General features: G+C 42.6%; 1 protein-coding gene across 1 annotated transcript; it reads left to right on the top strand.

The window, feature by feature from the left end:
* The first annotated feature begins 862 nt into the window (after nt 1-862).
* Nucleotides 863-16362, top strand: LOC122771588 (metal transporter CNNM1-like). Its single transcript, XM_044029242.1, has 10 exons — nt 863-2494; nt 8597-8740; nt 8852-8992; nt 9755-9924; nt 10002-10092; nt 10905-11050; nt 11367-11646; nt 11895-11999; nt 12954-13058; nt 13709-16362. Exons 1-10 carry the CDS (start codon nt 1054-1056, stop codon nt 13786-13788), a joined length of 2703 nt encoding a protein of 900 aa, XP_043885177.1. The 5' UTR covers nt 863-1053; the 3' UTR covers nt 13789-16362.
* The last annotated feature ends 978 nt before the right edge of the window (nt 16363-17340 follow it).

The raw sequence follows: 17340 nt of genomic DNA, 5'->3' as shown, positions 1-17340 counted from the left end.
CAGAGGTCGGAGGAGAATGACCAGACTGCTTTGACGTGATATAAAGACAACAGTAGCTCTAATAACCACTTCTTACAACTAAGGTATGAGGAAGCAAAGGTGCTTCAGCAGCAGGACAGCACACTTTTTTTATATGTTTGGCAATGAGTTGTCAATCTGGGATCTGAACCAGTGATATTCTTGCTGTGAGTGCTGAAAGTGTTGAAACATGCACATGGAGATTTTACATGTGCTATGGTTTGATTGTTATTTTAAATGTAAATGAAATGACTATTAGGTAATGATGATCAGGACAGAAAGACAAATATGTTTTTATTGCACTTGTAATTTCTCGAGGCATGTTGAGAGGAATGTATTGTTAAAAGGTGAGAGAATGATAATCATTGCCTTCACACTTCATTCACCATTTACAAACACAGAAACGTTTTTCCTTTTCCAAACTTTGGACAATGTAAAAGTCAAAACTCTTTACCAACATGAATCTCTTAGATCTTAACACTGTAACACCAAACACTGTCACTGTGAATTAAAGTCACTGAGAATTAATTAAACACAGTGTTTCCAAACAAACCTTTAATCTGTAACTAATGGCAATTCCGTTTTATTAATTAAATTTCAACAGAAATTAGAACTGTTTGCATTTACTTTCTTGTTAATACATTTTATTTCATCACGTCCAAGGTTTTAATGTGGTTTCTGCTGAAGTGAATTGTGCCACTGTTGAAAACGTGTGTTATAGTTAGAAAGTGTTTTTGAAGTGTGTGCTCATTCATGTTAGTTTAATGTAAAGGGATTCCACGTGGAGCAGAAAATGAAGTTTTTGCAAATAAATGACGGAGCAGAGTAAACTGCACTGATTCTCACGTCTTAGTTGGGGGCTATTATTAGAAAGTTACGTCACTGCGCTGTGGAGGGCGCTTCTCCCTCCGTTCCGATCACAACCACCGACGGTAACGGAGAATAACTCCCTCCTTCTCCTCCCACATGGACCGGAACCAAGCAGCACCACGTGACCCGGGGCCCCCGGACTGACTGAGCTTCTCACACCGCATCATGGCTGCGGAGGATGCGGCCGCGCGGTCCAGAAGCGGAGCGCTGCTCCCCCGCGGGGCTCCGCTGTCTGCGTCCCGGCTGCTGCTGCTCTCCCTGGCCGCCGCCTCCCTGCTCCCCGCCCCAGCGCTCGGCTTGCTCGGCTTTCGGCCGGAGGAGACCGGGGCGGAGCTGTCCGTGGAGGACGGGGTGCTGAAAGCCACCGAGGGGACGCGCTTCATGCTGCGGGTTTATTACTCCACCTCACCGCAGAGGCTCAACCGCACCTCGACGGCGCGCGCCAACAACGCTGCGCCCTGGATCGCCTTCATCGAGGAACCAACTCCCGGGAGAGAAGGACAAGTTCACCCGAAGAGGAACATGTGCATGGACAAGACCGCGAGGACCTCCGACATCGAGGTTCTGGGCTCTTTCAAGTCCGCATCCAGCCAGAACTCGGTGCTGGTGGAGCTGCTGGCAAAGGACCTGCGGCGAGGAGAGAAGATCAAACACTACTCTATGTGCGCCTTCGACGGATCCAAATGGGAACACTACCGGACGCGGGATTTCTGGGTTGCCGTGGTGGAGCGTTCAGCGGTACCCGAGTTGTGGCTGCAGGTTCTGGTCTCAGTCCTGCTACTCGGGCTCTCAGCGTTATTCAGCGGGCTGAACCTGAGTCTCTTGGCGCTGGACCCGGTGGAGCTGCAGGTGCTGCAGAACAGCGGCACCGACAAGGAGCAAAATTACGCGCGGAAAATCGAGTCCGTGCGTCGGCACGGGAACTACGTCCTGTGCACTTTATTACTGGGCACCGCGATCATCAACGCATCGCTCGCTGTGTGGATGTGTCAGATCCTGGGCATGACCTGGGTTTCCACGGTCATCTGCGCCTTTGGCATCTTCTTCATTGGGGAGATCCTGCCGCACTCGGTGGCGTCGCGGCACGGCCTCGCCATCGCCTCCAAAACGATCTGGGTGACGCGTTTGCTCATGGTGCTCTCCTTCCCCATCTCCTACCCCATCAGCAAACTGCTGGACCTCATCCTGAACCAGGAAATCTCCAACTTTTACACCAGGGAGAAACTCCTGGAGATGCTGCGCGTCACGGACCCGTACCACGACCTGGTCAAAGAGGAGCTCAACATCATCCAGGGAGCGTTGGAGCTGCGCACCAAAACCGTGGAGGACGTCCTGACGCCGCTGACCGACTGCTTCATGCTGACCTCGGACGCGGTGCTGGACTTCAACACCATGTCGGAGATCATGCAGAGCGGCTACACGCGCATCCCTGTGTTTGAGAACGAGCGGTCCAACATAGTGGACATCCTGTTTGTCAAGGACCTGGCGTTTGTGGACCCGGATGACTGCACCTCGCTGAAGACCATCACACAGTTCTACAAACACCCACTGCATTGCGTCTTCAACGACACCAAACTAGACGCCATGCTGGAGGAGTTCAAGAAAGGTGAGAGGAGTGTTGTTCTGTGTGTTTGCAACAGGGGGCCCTAGAAAATGGTCTTAAGCCATTAGTTTCTCAATGATTTTATCACTCATCATAATGCCACAAGTGAAACGTGTATTTTTCCAGTTACTCCAGGACCTCGTGGTGATAATGATCTTTTTTTTTTAAAGTTTCAGTAATTTTCTCATATTTTTGTAACTTCACATTTAAAAAAAAAATAAACTTTTTATTTCATCCTTAAATTCAGCTATGTTCCTCTTATTAGGGCTGAGTCACACTTTCTGTGTTCCGTGTCCATGGAGAGCAGCAGCACCACATAAATGCCACTTATAAATACTACTAAACTCTCTATAGTTGTACCTAAGTGAGTAGGTACCAGTTGATTTCATATAACGTTAAGCAAGTTTCCATGGTCAGAGCACTCCATCAACTGGAATGGAATCAGACCTCATGGAGTCAAACTGAAGTTGTATCCACTTTCATCCATGTAGGGTCCACCACAGAGTAAATCTACATCACATGGAGCCCAACAGACACACGTATGATGGAAGTATGACCCAACACTATAGGCTGTTTTCAGACCTGCACTGAAGTCTGGATGTTTTTCTGAAATTGTCCAGGTGCAGGTGCAAACACAAAGTAGTTTGGGACATTTTTCGTAATGTCTAACACCAGCACCTGAATTCAATTTTCACATTTTGAATTTTTTTTTCAAGTTTTTTTGCAAGTGCATATAAAGAAAACCATCAGATATCATTAAATGACCAGGTAACACCTGCATTTTAAGGTTGCAACAGATATCACAAACAGCTAGAACAGAGGAACAATGTGTTTTTAGGTTCATTTTCAGTGAGAGGGAGGGAGAGAGAACGTGCAGCTCTTTGCTGCATCACAAAGTGTCTGCAGTCTGCAGTGTTGCTGCAGAAGTAGCAGCAGCAGGACAGTGTTTCCCTCCTCTCAGTTGTGTGTATGCAGTCAGCTGGTTTTAAATGGGTGGGGTGCTCCCCGTCCAATCACAGCTCTCCCTGCTCCTCACAGCCTCCCTGCTGCATATTCAGCTGTTTTGTTTTTTTTGGTTGTTTTTTTGCCGTGATAGGACAGAGGAAAGCAGAAGGACACCTTGACCAAGGCGACGTGTACTGTTTTCACAGGTTTTAAGTTGACAGCTATTTATACATTTGACAATGAAGTAAATTTAGTTTAAAAAAAAAAACATTCTGGAGGACTTCTATCTTGTTTTAAAACTATAACGCAATGAATATTCAACTGATGCTTGATTCATTCATAGAGACAGAGAGAGAGAGAGAGAGGCCAGATGCAGATGATAATCTAAACACAGCAGAGGATTATAAACTTAAATCCTCCCTCAGTTTCTCTCTCTGGTTTCTATTCAAATGCGACAGAGCTTTGTTTTCAAATGTTCAGTAGCAGAAAATATGCCTTCTATCCACAGCTGGAAAAAAATATGCAAAGTTGCAACTTGTTGATGTAAAGAAAGAGAGACATACAGTTATTACTGTAGTAATATTAGCTTTTTGCTTTCATTTTATTCAGAAATGTTGCAATTAGTTAACATGTTCCTTACATGTCATGACTTCCGATGTGCACAAACACAGGCTGAGAGAAACAAAGCCTCTCATCTTCTCTGTCTATGTTGTTTTTTTAAACCTTTTCACTGCAGCAGTAACATGCAGACAGAGACCTTTGCAGCAGCTGATGCTGACACAGAAAACCTCACAGTTGTGTCTGCGTTAACAAACCTGCTGGTGACATGGCTCCATTTGATTGTGTACAACTATACTGTGGATTATTATCTGCTAATCTATGGAAAGTTTATTTTTTTCCAGCCTTTAAATTAACATAACATAATAATAATCTATTTGAGCTGCTGCTGTTGCTGCTGCTGCTGTAGTTACTGCAGCACCTGCCTCTGGTTCAGTCTCTGGGGGATAAATCTGCCATCACCGCTCCACACTCTTGTCCTGTGCTTACTGCAAAAATGCCGCTGAGAATAATAAGGTCAGGCTACATCCATTCTATTACCTTTTCATTTGAAAATGACATTTTCAGCTTAAAAATCATCTGCATCCAAACAAGCATTTCACCTCATTAAATCTCTTAAAAACGTCCATGATTTCTCACGAGTGGAGACCCATGGGACACTTTTAAATGTGTCCACTGACAGAAATGGACAAAAGAAAATTGTCAAATATTCTAATGTCATACTGTCTTCGAGTGGACGTTTCATCCTTAACAGTCACATCAAAAACATCTTCTCAAATCCATACATTATCAAAACAAAGAAAGAGCAGCAAAGATATAGGTGCAAATTAAAAAGCGGACAGAAGGATGAGATCAGGAAAAGCTGCAGGACTGGAGGATTGTGGGTGGTTGGTTACCATGGCGACATCAAAAACCCTCCACAAGAGCTTAAATTAAATGTGTTTTATTTGTCAGAGAGCAGTTATCAAAATTGTCAAGCGAAGAAGTATACAAAGCTTAACATACGTGAAAATGTATGTGTATTTTCAATAAACCAGCCCATCAGGTTTATGTCGTATACCCACTAGGGCCAGGATTTCCGTGTGACCACTTGAAAATACACAATGATATGTATCAACACTGTCAAGTGGATGGAGGAGGACGACATGAGAGGAGGAGATTGTGAATGGCCTTGAACATTAACAGTTAATGTTACGTAGATGAAAGGATGACCAGGTAATGTTGTTGATGTGAGATTTTAAAGATGGACACACAAACCATTCATAATTGCTAAATTAGGCTAAGGATCTGAGTGAGACTACGTGAAGAGCCATTTGGGAGCCGTAAGAGCCGGCTCTTCTAAGGGGGTGGAGCCAAAACGATCTGAATCCCCATCATTACAATCCAGGATAATATGAGTGTCAAAGGCCACACTCAGGTCAAGGAGGATGAAAATGAGTAGACCAGACTGTTAGATTGTTGGTGATTTTTATGAGTGCAGTACAGGTTTGTACTGCACTGCATGTGATAAATGGAAGTGAAGTTCAATAGCTACTGATTTTTGAGAATTTTGGAGATGAAGGGTTTTGAAGGATGTAGGAACAGTTCCAGGGGAGAGAGAGAGAGGAGTGGATGATGGCTTTGAGTGTGCGGCTTGTTTTTGTGACGGGGTTAGAGTGGGCTGAACTCGACATGCTCATGCACCGCGCGCATGGCATCACAGAACCAGGGTGCAATGAAGCGGAAGAAAGTGAAAGAAAAGTTTCAACTTGGCCCTAAATCTACAGTGATTTTAGAGGACGATGTGTCCCTAGAAAAATAATAATATATTAAATAAGCTGTATTCAGTTAGTATTTAGTGATGGATTATGGAATGTAGTGGGGGGTTGTGCACAGAGGGATGCAGTAGTGATCTGCTGTAACTATAACTACAAAAAAAAACACAATGCCCAGGTTTCCTGGAAGTTAAGGAGCTTGCTTATATTTTAGTGAAGGTCGTAAGGGATTCTCTGTGCTTATAGATCACTAACAAAGCACAAGAGATGAAATTAAAAACAGGGATTTGTGTTATTGAGTGTTGATGATGTGGAAATGGAAGTGAAAGTAAAAGTTAACAAAGGTTTTTGCTCACAGCTGAAAAGTGCCAACCAGGAAGTGAATGTGGTCACTGAAAGAAACTGATTTTAGTCCATTTGAAGACTGCAGATTTGTAGCAGAGTCTCCTGGTGTGGTGAGACTGGAGGCAGACCTTTTGGCCCGAACACTCGGGAATGAAACTAGCCAAGTAACACCTTCCCTGCTGTTAACAATGGCAACAGTAGCACGTTAGTGTAGCGGAAGCGTTTCAGTGCCAGCAGTATTACACAGAAGGGAAGCTGAACAGTGAACATGACACACAAATCCTGGACCAATGCCTGTGATTTCCTCCTGCCAGAAAACTTCATCATAGTTTATGTCATCGAATTCTAATCTTATTATTGTGCATATACTGTATTATAGAATACTTGTATTGTTCTTCTAATTTTAGTTAGACAACAAAAACATAAAGCAAGGTTGAATGCAAATTTGAAGCATTTGACTTAATCAATGTAAATGATTTATTATAATTATTATTGTTGTTGTTGTTGTTGTTATTCTTTATTTCATTTGTTTATTTGTTTAGCAACCTCAGGCAGTGGCAGGAATTCCAACCCTCATCCCTCTAGTTACAAGCCAAGTAATCTCTCCACTTGGCCTAACTGTTTACTCCTCCTCCTGTATGTTTTTATGTCCTCCTCATCAGTGACTGATCATCACTGTGAAGAGTATGAAATATTCAGTGCGCTGTATTTTCCACAGTTTGTCTCGAACCATCTGCTCATGCTCCTCGTGTTCGCATTACTTTATCCTGTGAAGACGAGCAAAGGAGGCGATGCTTCATTTTCTCCACAGGGAAATAACAACACTGCGTCTCATTCATCTGGAAATGTGATCAGAAATCTTATCGTACAATCGTACAATTGTTCGAACTTTACAAAATGTGCACACAAGATCAGAGACATCAATAAAAACAAGTGTGAATGCACAGCCACTTGAATAACATGGTGAGATTCACTGTGATTTGTTTTTCATCCTAAGCAATGGAGGCAAGACCTGTGTGTGTTTAATCTGGATTTAAACCATCAAAAACTGAGGCGCTTTAGTAGAGATGTATGCTCTTGTATGAGAAAGGAAGCAGGAAAACAGACCAGAACCTAATAAAATACTCAAATAGGAACAAACTGGATTGAATTAAAATGAAGTGACAAAGACACTGGGATAATCAAACACAGGTGAATATCATTAGACACAGGTGAATCACATTAGGGCAGGGCAGGAAATCAGGAGAGACAATAGGACAGGACAGGAAGTAAAACATAACAAAACTACAAAATAAAACAGGAAACATGAAACAAAGAGAACCCAGAGTAAAGAAAGAATACCGTCCAAACAAAAAGCCCCAGGAGAAACCATGACACATCTGTCAGGTCAATCAGTGAAATAAAAGTTTTGTCAGCAACGTCTTGAAGTAGAGCTGTTTTCCTCATCAGTTATCATTCATTTGTGCTTTACAACCCCTTGCAATAACATCGAACCTTTCTAATCTCCCACCACTGCAGCGTTTATTGCTGATGTTTTAAAGCTGCAGTGCGTAACTCCCCCCATTAGCAAAACATCTTGCTCCACCCCCTCCCCTCTGCTACTCACAAGCAAAAAGCTCATTATACAACTGGGTTTTCTTCACTTCTGGATCTTTTCATGGGTCCTTCATCAACCTGTAGCAATCGCTCTTCACTTACATGAGAATTTTTCCAGGCACCATGGGATTTAAAACACACTGCTACTGAGAATCTTAGAGAGTCACGCGGAGCTCACAGACTCACAGTTATATATATGCAGTATATACTAATCTTAACAAAAGATGGGACGAATGAGCTCTAAGTGGGTTTAAAAGTTACATTTGATTATATACATGTGAATAAATACATGTTGGTTTATCATTTCATACACGTGTGACATTAATCCAATGAAGCCGTTTTAAGCAGAACTGAAAGGACAGAGAACATTATGTGTATGTTTGAGGCTGACCCACTTAGATGAATGCATCTCTGATCTGTGCCAGAACTGTGTGTGTTTGTGTTTGTGTGGGTGTGTGGGTGTGTGTGTGTGTGAGTATTTGGCAGGCAGTGAGCGTAGAGACACAGAGAAAGGTGACTTGGAGCCAGACAGTTGAGGAGCAGTGACGACTACAGAACAAGGATCAGTGTTTGCATTGTACACTGACAGAAGCAGCAGCAGCTTTGACAACATACCTTATAGCTTTGTTTTTATTATTATTATTATTATTATTATTATTATTATTAAATTGTCAATATGTAGTAATTCATTTTTTAAGGAAGATATTTGGTAGCCTAAGCCTTTAACACAGAGTGTATCTGAGCAAGTGCACTTTGCATTGCCGTAATTAAAAATTCCAGCAGTTTCTGAAAGCTGAGAAGTTGCAAGTCCAAGCCAATATGTGGTTATTACGGTAATTTTACTTGTGCTGTTGTAGGACGCCATCTCATGATGGGTTTGTTGTTGCTTTCAACCTTTGACATGCAGGAAAGTCTCACCTCGCCATCGTGCAGCGGGTGAACAACGAGGGTGAAGGTGATCCTTTCTACGAGGTGACGGGCATCGTCACCCTGGAAGACGTCATTGAGGAAATCATTAAGTCAGAGATCCTGGATGAGACTGACCTCTACAGTACGTATGCATGTACATGTACATGTACAACACGTTTCAGGGATGTTTGGGACATGCTCGCTCTGTGTGTCTCACTGTGTGTGTGTGTGTGTGTGTGTGTGTGTCTGTCAGCTGACAATCGCACGAAGCGGCGTGTTTCTCACCACGAGCGGAAGCAGCAGGACTTCTCCATCTTCAAACTGTCAGAGAATGAGATGAAAGTGAAGATTTCTCCTCAACTTCTCCTGGCGACTCACCGGTTCCTGTCCACAGGTAACAGCAGACCTTACCCAGGCCTGTCAGGGAGAAACCACTTTGTCCTCTCTTCTTATAATAATACAATCTGAGTTTCGGCTATAGATAAAAGTTGAAATAGACACATTTTGTTTTTGGGACCATGGGAAGTGTCTGAAACCTGTATTGTCTTCAACATCCATCATGGGGCGATTCCACTGGTTTGTATTTAGGTCTATGAGAAGCTAACAATATTTTTCATTATATCAGGAGACATTTTATCTCATTCAATAAAACATTGCATCCATTTGGTAAATTATGGTCCCATTAAAAGAGACCATAAACCAGGGAAGGTGTTGGGGGATGGACGCCGTGCAATATTGATGAATATGTACTTGTGACGAGACCGTTCAGGACCCAAGAGCAGGCAGACAAGGAGACGCAGCAGTGACACAAGGCGGGGCATGACAAGACAAAATGAGATCAAATCATCATGTCAACATGCTGGTGCTCTAACCCAGGAGAAGCCATGCTGTGCCTTTGTTTCATGCTTATTTATTTTTATAGGGACAGATACAAAAACATAGACAGTTCTGCTGCAGTTACCTATGCATGCATCATGGTGTTTGTAGCAGATGCTAATTTGCACCACTCGACACAGGAATTGACAGAACTAGGTGACTATATAAAAGTAAATAAAAGTGCAATGAAAACATGCAATGAAAATATATTAAAACATTACATTTCATATTATATCCAAGGACTAGATGTGTGTGTGTTCCTCTCTCCTCTCTCCGTCAGAGGTGGAACCCTTCAAACCTGCTCACATTTCAGAGAAGATCTTGTTGAGGCTGATCAAACACCCCAGCGTGGTCCAGGAGCTCAAGTTTGATGAGAGGAACAAGCGAGCGCAGCAGCACTTCCTGTTCCAACGCAACAAACCTGTGGAGCACTTCATCCTGGTGTTGCAGGTATATCTGCTTGTACCAGAGCAGCACTCACAATGGTGCTCAGCTCACACAATGTTTTTGTGTTCATTTGCCCTCAGGGTCGAGTGGAAGTGGAGTTCGGTAAAGAAGCGCTCAAGTTCGAGAACGGAGCATTCTCTTACTTTGGGGTTCCTGCCATCATGCCAGCAGGTACAGCGAGAAACATGCTGATTTACATATTCAACATATGCTATTACAGTTTTTGAGGTTTACAGAGCTCAACAGTTTGGCTCGAGAGGCAAAAATCCCTTTGTCCATTTTCTGAAAAGAGATTTTGATGATGAACATGGTTTGTATTTTTGTAGCTCTTTTCTAGTATTGATGATCACTCAAAGCTGCTTTGCTGCACACAAACTGCTACTGTCCTCCATTTCTGATACAACATTGGGATTAGCTCAATTAGCTTTTGCTAAATCACAATTCTTTTTTTGCTCTAGTTTAAAAAATTCATGTTGAACAACTGAAGCTTACAAAACAAAAATGGCATTTACGTTTTCCGACATCTGGGACGGATTATGAGAAACTGGGCCCCTGGGCACTGTGATTGTAAATTCAAGTCTCTTTTGAGACACCCCAGTGTCCTGTATTCCGGGATACTTCCCAGACTCCTGTGGAGCAGTCCTCAGGAATAAAAACACTGAGTGTTCAGTGTCTTTTCAGCATCTTGACCGTTCATGTGCTGATTGACCTCTTTTGCAAAATAAAATAAAAACCTTGTTGGTCGGCAGAAGTCTCCATTTCATTCTTCACCAGCAAGAGAGAATTTTCCACACCAGCCCTTCACACATACTCGCTGCCCCTGCACAAACATTAACCCAAGTCGTTAGAGAAATACTTGAACCCAGAATCAAATCAAATAAATTCCGCTAAAAAGTCCGACTTCCAGGCTAATTTAACTGCTCGCTGAGCCAGTCCTGTATATGCCTGAACTGCAGTGCCATTTCACTTCTGCTCTAAATCAGTCCACAGATCCCCCTCTCGCAGCAGTGGTTTGGACCGCTCTGAGTCCATGCTGTATGGAGGGAGCATGGGGCAGCTGAACGGAGGCGGGAACGTCTACCTGCCAGATTACTCGGTCAGACAACTCACACACCTTCAGGTCATCAAGGTAGTGGCACATCACAGTCACATAATCTCAGTCTTTTACTCAGCTGGCTTTGTTTCATGTATGTTGAATGATGATGATGAAAATGTGTATTCTGTGGATAATGGGGGCGGGACTAGATAAGCTTTTTGCTTCTCCCACTTTCCCTTTCGGTTATGTGACATGACCGAAATAAACATATAAATAAATGTTGAAATGTGTACATTTGCAGTGGATTTCACTGCACCCAATGCTTGCAAAATTACCAAGAGTTTAATTTATTTCTCATGTACTCAACATAGAAAACAGGTTTTCATTGGTACCTCCTTTATTGTGTCAGATCACTCGGAGTCACTACCAGAACGCTGTGACAGCCACCAGGATGGACAGCTCTCCTCAAACACCTGATGCCGACGCTCGTCCATCTGAGGGCAACACCCCAAACCCAGAGCCTCCGATAATGGAGCACGGAGCCACACTGATGCCCCCACCACACACCACCACCATGCTAATGCCTCCACCCAGGGAGCCCAGTCGGCCCAGCTCGGCCAGAACCCAAGGACCGCAGTCCACCGTCCAGCACAGCACGTCCCTGCTGAACGAGAAGAACCGCATTGTCCGTAAGTGTCCTCCACTCTAGCGACAGGTGATGGTGCTTCATACAAATGGTTATAGAATCTTTCTAGAACCTTTTTTTCTTCCACTTCTATGAAACTAGACCCACAATTAAAGTATGAACCTGTTGAATTATGAGTGCATGAGCAAGTTAATTTGACAATGCATCATGATTTATTTGGTGAAGTTTACGATCAATGAATGGGTGGAAGGCAATGTTCAAACATCTTCTGTTTATTTGTGTTTGCTGCAGGGAGTAAATCGGACGGCCAGAAAAGTCCCAGTGACTCAGTGTTTCTCAGGATGGACGAGATCCCGTACATCAGAGAGGACAGAGCTGAGACTGACGCACACACCGGTACGGCATCTGCATAAACACGTTTGTCACAATGAACTTAGGGATAAAGCTTTTATATTTATGAACGTTATGTACATATGAAGAGATAAATCCTGATCTGGCTCGCGTTGTCACTGTGTTGGCTGGTGTGTTAGTCGGATGACGATAGCTGAGTCAGATTCACTGAGGGGGTTAAGTGTCTTGCTCAAGGACACATCGGCATGTATAGCTTACATGTGGAGACAGGAATCAAACGCTTAACATTTCAGTTGAAAGACAACTCACTTTACTACTTATCCCCCGCCGCCCTAATAGCATGACATCACACTAACAGGACACATTTGTTGAGTTTGGATAATATACTGTATATACCCAGTTAGCTTCTATGCTACAAAACGACACATAACACGAAAATACAACTAGTGAATGGAGTTTTTCTCCCTTTATACAATAATTGAATCAGATCAACCAGCAAACTCAAAACATAAATCAGTCATCACCAATTCCATGGTAACTGATTTTCAAACTTTGAATCCCGAGAAAGCACAGACGAGACGATCCATTACAGGACCACACAAACCATGTCAGGGAGGAGATTCCAGGGATTTAGGATCTCCAGGAACTCACATTGACCTGACCTGCTCTAGCAATAACAATTTCATGCAACAATCCTTAATTCCTATCATCGCTACATAAGGAAAATGGCTGTAAATTGCCTAATGAAGCTTGAAGGGCCCCCTGGGGCCTTTTTCTTGGGGCCCCCAAAGTCACTGAAAACACCACTGCCAAGAACACAAAACCAAACCTCCTTGGCAGAGTAAAGCAATATGTTCACATTCAGAGTTCCCAAAAATTGTTTTTCATTGACTTCACAGGTTGGATTTTAAGCTTCCTCCAACAGACAATGCTGTTCTTCACTGATTTATGACTAGCTCTCTCTCTCCCCCCCTCTCTCTCTCTCTCTCTCTCTCTCAGACATGGCCTCGGTTCCCATAGAAACGGACACATCTCCTTTCATCAGCAGTCTGTCGCTGAGCGGCTCAGAGGAAACACTGGGCAAGAAACTCCTGCTTAAACTCAGTGAGTCCTCACATTCACCAACCTTCTCTATTCTCTCTTTCTGGCTTTAATTCATATGTAAACTCAGCTGCAAACACACACGCACACACACACACACACACACACACACACTAGAACTAACTTGCCTACTTTCTATTCTCATGCTGTTCCCTTCAGGATCATTCCGTTTTTATTCTACAGATGTGTATATATTATTGTAAAGTTGAGTTTATAACATTTAAAACTGCACAGGCTACAGAATTTCAGATTTACCAGGCTGTTGTGGATTTAGGAGCTAAACAAAGGTACATTCTTCAAGCAGAGGCTTCAAAAGATGATGCTATTTTCTGGTATATTGCAAATATGACATTTTTAACCTGCATTTGATCCATTTCAATGTAAATCAAAAAGTATGTAGACTGGCTTTTATGCTGTGTTTTTTGGTTTAGATAAACAAAAAGCAATAGCAATCCACAGCGGGGAAAATGATCGAATAAATCAACCATAAAGGCTTACACGGAACACAAAAAATACATCTGGAATAAAGGGGAAGATGCCTGTGCGTCCATAGTGGCATGCGGCAAAGACCTGAAAAGAGCTAGAGAGGAAAAATGACTGGTATGATTAATATGAGCCACATTTTCATCACTGCTAACATGTTGTCTCCTCAGGCCACAGGAAGAGGAAAAAGTCCCGCGAAGGGGACAAAACACCAGAGGACATTTCAGAGCAGCCGCTGGTACAGACCTAGCAGAGTGTTTGCATGAAACAGACTCCAAGTCTCCATCGTGTGATGGTTCTTTATGCTGTTTGTAAAGACAATGTGAACGAGGAACTACAGCTCTCAGAGTTTTATCTGAGAGATACTCACTCTGCACACAGGAGGAGGTGCACCCTGGGCAAGATGCATCAAAATGTCATCGTCACATGTTCTTGTTGATGCTTGTACATAAACGATTGACAGCAAGTTTTTTCAGAGTTTTAAAGTTTGTACTTGTACAGGCTGTTCTGTAACCAAAGTGATAGCTGCACCTGGATCATGTTATTAGTGGTTTTTGGAAGCCTCCCCTTTTCTTCTTCTTTTGGCTTCTCCCTTTGGGGGGCGTCACAGTGGATCATCTGCCTCTATCTTGTCCTCTCCCTTATGTCCCCCACTTGTCCCCTACTCTAACTACACATTACAATCTCATAGTCCACTGAGTCTCCTGTCTGACCTCCATTGTTCCTTCCTTTCATCCATCCATCCACTTTCTTCACCAAACCCCCAGATACTTGAACTCCTCCATTTGGGGCAGGATCTCAGTCCCGACCTCTCCGGGTCTCAGACCTTTTCCGCATTAGGACCATGGTCTCAGAGTTGGAGATCACGGCCCGATGAAGCAAACAGAACCACATCATTTGCAAAAAGCAGAGACAGGATCCTAAGTCCACCAAACAGAACCTCCTAGAAAGTCAGAATCAATGAAAATAACTCCAGGCAGATCTCATCTAACCCCGGGGACCTGCCACCGAGGAGCTTTTTAACCACCTCTGCACTTTCATGGAAAGATTTCGAATCACAATCAGAGTGTATAACAGTGATATACAGTATATGTCAGCCACTGATTGAGTGAGAGGAAGCAGGAGTGAGATGGAAAAGCAGCAGAATTCCAAACAGGAGAAAGAAGATGAATGAAGATGTTCTTTGTTTCTTTATGTTTCTGCCTTTTTTCGTTTTAAAGCATCTTTTCTTCACACAGCGCAAAGATGAGAGAGTTTAAGAAGGATGTGTCGTTGATTATCCTCTGCACTTTATATTTTCTTTGCTGTTGGCAATTAAATACAAATGTAAAGATTTAAAGAAGATACCTTTATAAGACTTAAATTTTTAAGCCATAACTATAGCAATCTTGTGAGAATGATGGTGTTTTTCTTGTATGAGAGCAATACTGAAAAGGCTTGAAGCAATGTTATTGATGTAAATGGGGCCCCAGGAATAGTGATTTTCTAGAAATCCCAATTCCTTTTCCGCATCAGAGACATCTTGTCAAAGCCAGTGTGCAGAATAAAATGAAAGAGGATACTGTACTGGTTAAGATGAAATTTTTTGCACAGGATGTGTATTTATACATTATATGCATATGGAAATTGACATTTATTTACCATAATCACATGGTATCAAACAGTAGTTTATGTTTATTTGGAGGTTCACAGCATTAACGCACATCTTAGTTTGGAGCATTAGAAATGTCTACGTGAGAAACACACACCAGTCGACCTTTGTCTTATAATTGAATGATGGATGATGGAAGGTCGTGGTGAAAGCTGCTGCTGAGCTGAACATTTGTTCGGGAGCTGAAACTCTGTCCACAGTTTGTCTCCATTGTTCTGAAAATGTTCCTGATGGTGCACCGTTCTGTACTTTCTGTGCTGGCTGCATGGTGCAGAGGGGACAGGAAGGAGGGGCGTGGCCTCCATCTGACTGTGTTTGCAGGATCAGATTTGTGGCACTGCAGCACAGAGGAGGAGGAGGAGGAGGAGGGGGAGGAGGAGGAGATGCTGTTTCAGCTCAGACTATTGTTATTAGAAGGAAATAAAATTAGGGATGACTCAACACCACTCTCTCATGTCCAATAGTGACATCACATCTTTGAGTGTTTGCCAATGTTGATGTAATTCAGATTGTTTAAAGCCAGGGCGTCAAACTCAATTACAGCGGGAGTCGAAATCACAAACTGTATCCAGGTCGAGGGTCACCGGGGTCACGTTTCGATATATTACTGAACGCAATGGATCCTTTTCTTTTCATAAAATAAAATGGATTTATCCATGAAATAGACCCAGAAGGGCTAAATACTGGACAACTGTTTCATAGTTACAGCACACATACATCAGTTGGAGGACTCACAAAAGAACATAAATGAAGAAGTGTGTTCAATATTATGTGGTGAATCATTTATAAATCATTTTCTCTTAAACTCAGCAGTATAGTAATGACCTGATTCCCTCTGCTGTATTTTCAGTAGAACAGCAGTCACATGGATCTTAGCCAATAATTTGCTGTTTGCTGTTTTACTAAATGTTTAAAACCTCTGTTTAAAACCTCTGTGTCCACACGTCATTTTGTTTAATTCTTGTATGGGTGAGGAAACTCACCCATGACAAAGTGTGTCAATGGAAGGGCAAGAAAGACATAAGACATTATCTCAGAGGCTGACCATTAATGTGTGTTTTAAGTTCTTCACTTCTTCCCATTTGTGCTGAGCAAAAAAATAAAACATACCTGTGTAACAAATGCTCTGCTCACATTAACAATAAATAAACAGGATTTTTGCTTTTGTTTACATTTTTACAGCTTTTTAATTCAGAATTTATGAGACATTGAAGTGTTTTGTGGTTATTATGACTACTACCAAACTGATATCAAATACAGTTCATCCCCGGTCACATGCATTTCATTTTGCACGCTTACATGTTGGATGGTAAACACTGGCAGGAGCAGCCGCTGTCTGTTGTACAGGCTTCACACACACACACACACACACACACACACACACACACACACACACACACACACACACACACACAGGCTTCACACACACACACACACACACACACACACACACACACACACACACACAGGCTGTGGGAGTGGTGCTTTGTAACCACATTCATTGGCTGATGGAGCAGAGGGAGCGGCTGAGGGGAAGAATCCCTCTTGGGTCGAATAATATCAAACCTGCTGAGTCACTTTGCTGCAGTGGAGCAGTGACTGCAGCCAATCAGCATCATCCGTTGGAGGTCACAACAAGATCAAGTCATTCTGCTGCAGCCGAGTTGCTGTGTTTTTTTTTGTCTTGTTTGTATGAGCTGTGTATCCTCTGCATTTGTGTTCAGAGTCCAGTGTGAGGTTTGATTAATGCTCAGAGGAAACATGTTCTTTTCACCTCTGTTCTGCTTATGTAAATGAATGGGGGGGTGGTCCATGTCATTTTTATACATGTAAAATAGAGCACTATGAAACTATGTGATAGTGTTTTGCATCAAAATATTCCAAAAATATAAATAACTGCAACTTACTGAATGTCTGCATCTTCATTTTACATTAATTACATATGATTAATACCATTATTGTCAACATGTTTTCATGTTTGTTTCATTGAAAAGACAATTTTGCTTATTGTTTATTTGCAAACACTGATAGACTCACAGTGCAGCTGTGAGGGGGATTTGCTCTTACTGAACATTCAGCAGATAGAATTTCTTATCATTTTTATTCATTCATAATTAATTATCATAATATTGATAATTAACTTGTTGATAG

The sequence above is a fragment of the Solea senegalensis genome, linkage group LG6 (assembly GCF_019176455.1).
Source record: "Solea senegalensis isolate Sse05_10M linkage group LG6, IFAPA_SoseM_1, whole genome shotgun sequence".
Taxonomy (NCBI): domain Eukaryota; kingdom Metazoa; phylum Chordata; class Actinopteri; order Pleuronectiformes; family Soleidae; genus Solea; species Solea senegalensis.
The sequence above is the reverse complement of the archived record's forward strand: the minus strand, read 5'-3'. Positions and strand labels throughout refer to the sequence as shown.

Excerpts from the sequence above, each read along its gene's own strand:
- LOC122771588 (XM_044029242.1), top strand. The coding sequence starts at position 1,054 with ATGGCTGCGGAGGATGCGGCCGCGCGGTCCAGAAGCGGAGCGCTGCTC. Across the intron at positions 8,741-8,851 it reads GGATGAGACTGACCTCTACA|CTGACAATCGCACGAAGCGG; the intron begins GTACGTATGCAT and ends TGTGTCTGTCAG. Across the intron at positions 8,993-9,754 it reads TCACCGGTTCCTGTCCACAG|AGGTGGAACCCTTCAAACCT; the intron begins GTAACAGCAGAC and ends TCTCTCCGTCAG.